Source organism: Lolium rigidum, chromosome 2 (genome assembly GCF_022539505.1).
Source record: "Lolium rigidum isolate FL_2022 chromosome 2, APGP_CSIRO_Lrig_0.1, whole genome shotgun sequence".
NCBI classification, from domain to species: domain Eukaryota; kingdom Viridiplantae; phylum Streptophyta; class Magnoliopsida; order Poales; family Poaceae; genus Lolium; species Lolium rigidum.
In genome coordinates, this window is record NC_061509.1 from 2,046,725 (window position 1) to 2,052,791 (window position 6,067).

The window sequence follows — 6,067 nt, forward strand, 5'->3', positions numbered from 1 at the left end:
TTGTTTTGATCGCTGCATTCACTACATATGCTTTACAAATAGTATGATCAAGATTATGATGGCATGTCACTCCGGAAATTATCCGTGTTATCATTTTACCTGCTCGGGACGAGCAGAACTAAGCTTAGGGATGCTGATACGTCTCCAACGTATCGATAATTTCTTGTGTTCCATGCCACATTATTGATGTTATCTACATGTTTTATGCACACTTTATGTCATATTCGTGCATTTTCTGGAACTAACCTATTAACAAGATGCCGAAGTGCCAGTTGTTGTTTTCTGCTGTTTTTGGTTTCAGAAATCCTAGTAAGGAAATATTCTCGGAATTGGACGAAATCAACGCCTAGGGTCCTATTTTGCCACGAAGCTTCCAGAAGTCCGAAGAGGAGACGAAGTGGGGCCACGAGGTGGCCACACCCTAGGGCGGCGCGGCCCACCCCTTGGCCGCGCGGCCCTATGGTGTGGGCCCCTCGTGCCGCCTCCTGACCTACCCTTCCGCCTACTTAAAGCCTCCGTCGCGAAACCCCCAGTACCGAGAGCCACGATACGGAAAACCTTCCAGAGGTGCCGCCGCCGCCAATCCCATCTCGGGGGATTCAGGAGATCGCCTCCGGCACCCCGCCGGAGAGGGGAATCATCTCCCGGAGGACTCTACGCCGCCATGGTCGCCTCCGGAGTGATGTGTGAGTAGTCTACCCCTGGACTATGGGTCCATAGCAGTAGCTAGATGGTTGTCTTCTCCCCATTGTGCTTCATTGTCGGATCTTGTGAGCTGCCTAACATGATCAAGATCATCTATCCGTAATTCTATATGTTGCGTTTGTTGGGATCCGATGAATAGAGAATACTTGTTATGTTGATTATCAAAGTTATGTCTATGTGTTGTTTATGATCTTGCATGCTCTCCGTTATTAGTAGATGCTCCGGCCAAGTTGATGCTAGTAACTCCAAGAGGGAGTATTTATGCTCGATAGTGGGTTCATGTCTCCAGTGAATGCGGAGGGGTGACAAGAACCTCTAAGGTTATGGATGTCTTGTTGCCACTAGGGATAAAACATTGGTGCTATGTTCAAGGATGTAGTCACTGATTACATTACGCGCAATACTTAATGCAATTGTCTCGTTGTTAGCAACTTAATACTGGAGGGGGTTCGGATGATAACCTCGAAGGTGGACTTTTTAGGCATAGATGCATGCTTGGATAGCGGTCTATGTACTTTGTCGTAATGCCCAATTAAATCTCACTATACTCATCATAATATGTATGTGCATGGTCATGCCCTCTTTATTTGTCAATTGTCCAACTGTAATTTGTTCACCCAACATGCTTGTTTATCTTATGGGAGAGACACCTCTAGTGAACTGTGGACCCCGGTCCAATTCTCTATACTGAAATACAATCTACCGCAATACTTGTTCTCTGTTTTACGCAAACAATCATCTTCCACACAATACGGTTAATCCTTTGTTACAGCAAGCCGGTGAGATTGACAACCTCACTTGTTTCGTTGGGGCAAAGTACTTTGATTGTGTTGTGCAGGTTCCACGTTGGCGCCGGAATCCCTGGTGTTGTGCCGCACTACATCCCGCCGCCATCAACCTTCAACGTGCTTCTTGGCTCCTCCTGGTTCGATAAACCTTGGTTTCTTTCTGAGGGAAAACTTGCTGCTGTGCGCATCATACCTTCCTCTTGGGGTTCCCAACGAACGTGTGAGTTACACGCCATCATGTGGCTGTAACTTTTTAGCAAAAGCCTGACCATTCTTACTCTGAAGATATATGATCCAAAGGGCGTAGGATCTGCGTTCCCTTAGCTGTATTGTTTGTATGTTCAATTTTTCATGAAAGTTCACATACATGCAAGTGTCGGCTGGCAGAGGTCTGCTTGAGGCAAAGATCTCATTTAACCATATATATATGATGATATATAAAATTCCCTTTCACTCAAGAGCTGATTAACAATGTATGGCTTGTCTTTATATATGTTAATCCATTTTTCAATAATATATATATATATATATGTATATATATATATATATATATGTAAATACATGTATGTTTTTTTCCTTGCAATCCAAGATCACCTACTTAAATAGTCTACAAAAAAAAGATCTGTTGATACAATATTCAGAATTTTTACAATCCAGATATTTTATGTTTCTTTTTGAGTTCGGGACTTATATTGCTCAAGAAAACGAAAACATATATTGAATTTTTTAATCCATTAGCCTTATGGATCGAGACCCTAGCAACATTAGAGCAATGATGGGGGTTTGATATATGGGAATAAATTCTGCTTGCATATAGTGGGTGCGGTTGTCTTCTTCATTGGAAGCGTTTCAAAATGTATCAATGCTATACACAGTACATTGTTACCTACCAAGCAGTAGTGCACATGTGAAACTACACCGCTATATATTTGACAAGTATCAAGAGATAAGAGAGATTACCAGTCTCCCTTGCCCTTGTTGGTTCACCCATTCTAGAAGCAACATGCAAATATGTATGTGAACGAGGAGAAAGAGTGAGCAAAAGGGACAATGCTTTGGGAGAGGTGTAAAAAAAAATTGAGGAGAGTAATTATATATCTTCCTTGGGAATAGGAGACCTTCCGGAAGACATATATGTTTGCGCACAGAGCTAGGCTACACATATGCTTTATCTTCTATCGGTTATGATCGACTGTGGGTGGGTTAGTCAGCACCTTACATATATGTTTCAGTTCCCTCGTGCTGCTGATGGAGGTGAGGGAGTGGGGGCAATGGGTGAAATGGTGACTACCGTGACGAGTTTACGCAGGTGGTTTCGCAACCATGCGAAGGTCAGCAACAGAGTATTAAAATGTGACATTACAAGCCATAAACCCCCCACCCCATCTCTTAGTGTGTTGTTGTCGTTTGAGTGATCAACACAAACCACTTCATTATGCCATCGAAGCATACATCGACAAAAGCCAGTCCACGACATTGACACACGACCGTTGAAGACAATGTCAAAAGCACGAAACCAGCAGTGTTTCCCGATTTCAGAGTTCATAGGATCGTGAAAAATATGTTATATGGGAGCACAAGGGGAGAAAATATTTTGGAAACATATAATGTTCGAGGCCACCGAAATTCCCAACTTTCCCCGATATTTCGGAACATTCACGTTCAAATTTTGTCAAATTTAAATAAAATTCGAAGAAATTTGAATTCAATATGAATTTGAATGGAATATAGTCCGAAAGTCCGTGAAATTATATTTAGGTACCCAGCAAAATCACCAAAATGTGGACGAAATTTCGCTAAAATTGTGAACCTGAATACAACAAATAAGCAGTGTGGGAGAAAGCGATGCAATCGTGTTGATAATTTAGAGTAAACATACACCAAATTCCTCCTTAATTATTAAGGTAGATAATAGTAGTAACTCCTCGATCATCTTCCTCCTTTGGATAGGTCGAACGACGACAACAAATCGGGGTTGATAAGGGTAATAGATTAGCGGGAACAAAGGAGGCGGAGCGCATGCACGCTCATGGATGGATCGGGATGCAGTTCAGAGTCTTCAGACGCGGAGGTTGAGCTGCGGCTTGCCGGCGGCGGCGCGGCGCTGGGGACTATCCATGACGGTCTCAAAGGCGCCGACGAGTGCCTGCACCCTGTTCCCCTTCCTCAGCTCCAGCAGCTTGGTCCTCGCCTCCTCGATCGCCTCGTTGCTGCGCGCCGACTCCCGCCTCTCCGTCGAGGTCGTCCTCACCCGCCTCCCCTGGAACCTCTTCACCACCTCCGCCTTGATCCCCTCCTCGCGCTTCTCCTTCTCCTTCACCGCCTCCTTCGCCGCCGCGATCTCGTCGGCGACGTCATCCTCCAGCGCAGGAGGAGCCGATTCCTTCTTCGGCTCCGCTTCCTCCTTGGCGGCAGAGGTCTCCTCCTGCGTGTTGTCGCGTCCCTCGTCCTTCTGCTCCGTGGCAACGGGCGCCGGCGACGGGTTCGCCTCGTGTATGATCTTCTCCGGGACGACCTCCTCCTCTTGCTGCTTTGCGACGTCGCCGTCGGCGGTGATCTGATCGTCCAACGAAAAGACGCTGTCGGCGTCGGAGCCCTTGCTGACGACGGACCTTGGGCTGTCGACATCGCTGCCATCCACGGCCGCCGCCGCCATCGCGTTCTTCTTGCGGCGGGACCTGCCGGATCCGCGGAAGGCGCGGGAGGCGCGCTGCATGAGCTTCCTCGGGGAAAACATCGACGAGTAGTACGACGACGAGGACGCCGACGACGGCTGCTTGGTTTTGCCTCTGGGGGTGGCCGGCGGGGTGTCGGTGGAGGTGGCCGCGATGCAGTTGATGGACGGCGCCTTGCGCGGGTACCCAGGCGCCAAGGAGGTCGAGGTGGAGGCGCGCGGCGGCTGCTTCTGAGAGGAGGCGTTGTTGCCGCTGAGCGGCGACGGGGAGGGCGCCTGCTTCGCGCTCGCGCTGCGCCGGAGCCCCAGCGCGCCGCCGTCTGCCGGTGAGTCCATGCGCTGTTTCCGCATCGATCGATCGGAAGACACGATGGTGTTAGTTAGGGCAAATAGATGGCAAACCCTAGGAATTAAGGCTTCCAATAAATATATATCTAATTAATGTGATTTCTACTTGACGTGAAACATGGCCAGGGAGTCTTGCAGGATAAACCCACGCGGTTTGCCAAGGAATATCCATCTCTTAAAAATGCTGGTTTGCATCTATCTAAAAAAAAAGATGTTGCTTTGCGCCGTGTATTTGGACTTGCATTGTATGCAGGTGCTATCAAACTAAATATTGAAAACAAAAGGCTTTTCTGGAAAAATGAAAAGGTAATGTGTAGATTAGAAGCTGTGACATCTCGATTCATGTATTAAACTGAGGAATATCCAAGTGTAAGTAGGTTTACCTTAAGACTATTCGCCTTCATTTCGTCGTCGAGATAGGGAGGCGGAATTGGATGTTATAAGTGTCGCACCGCGCCAAGAGAAAGGGAGGAGGCGAAGCGCCCCATATGTAGGCCCAAATGGCCTGAGGAGATGATAATAGAGGAGTTGGCTTGCTAAGAGAGGTGGGATGAGGTAGATAAACACTCAAGGATCTATTGGTGGAAAGAAAGCCGGACAAATCGAGGAGAAGTTCATGGGTGGCCTCTAGTGCTCATGGTAAGAATTGCATGGCCAGTAGTTTTTTAGGTTCCTCCCTCCTATATATGGCCTTGTGAAACTGTGGTTCCAAATAATCACATATTTTCTATTTTCCTTACTAAATTGAAGTTTATCAACGTGTCATGGGTGAGTTGTATTTCAGGTTAATATGTTTTACCACCATAATAGTACACCGATGATTTTGGAGACAGTGTGAGTGTTATTCATGATCATAACGAATAGTCACGTGCAACTAAGATTCTTTTTGGAACGCATGAATTTCACAAGTACTTCCTCCCCAAAATAAGATGTTTATAATTTTTGGTTGAAGTTAAACATTTCAAAGTTTGATCGACTATATAGAGAAAAGTAACAACATTTATAATTTGAAATTAATATTCTAAGAATCATCAAGAAATATATTTTTATATCATGTGCATTTGGTATTGTAGATGTTGATACTTTTTTCTATAATAATTGATCAAACTTCAAAAAGTTTGACTTTGATCAAAAAAATTATAGGCATCCTGTTTTAGAAAGGATGGAGTATTGTACGTGGATAATTGTGGCCGGAAATTAACACCTCGTTTCTCTCCCGATAATTGAATTTTATTCATTCAATTAGATTTGAAATCCAACTCCGATAAGATTTGGTTTTTGTTGTAAGATACTCCACTCCACTTCAGATAAAATGTTTGAATGTCCTATTGGAAGGTAAGTTATTCATTGTAAAATCCCATATTTTGGAAATCAAATTTCATTATCCAAAAAATGGAATCTTGTGTTCACACACAACTTTTTGCTCAAAATCCACCGAAAATTTGGCAACCGTTGTCCGCTTGTGGATGAAAGCTTATATTGGTAGAGGACAGGGACGGAGACAGGGGGGGCGAGCAGGGGCTACGCCCCCCTATGATCCTGATTTTGTTAA

The 6,067-nt window shown here is 45.3% G+C and overlaps 1 protein-coding gene across 1 annotated transcript; it reads right to left on the reverse strand.

Moving 5' to 3' along the window:
- Nucleotides 1-3,552: 3,552 nt before the first annotated feature.
- Nucleotides 3,553-4,503, reverse strand: LOC124685811. The gene has a single exon (XM_047219846.1). It carries the CDS (start codon nt 4,501-4,503, stop codon nt 3,553-3,555), a length of 951 nt encoding a protein of 316 aa, XP_047075802.1.
- Nucleotides 4,504-6,067: the final 1,564 nt, after the last annotated feature.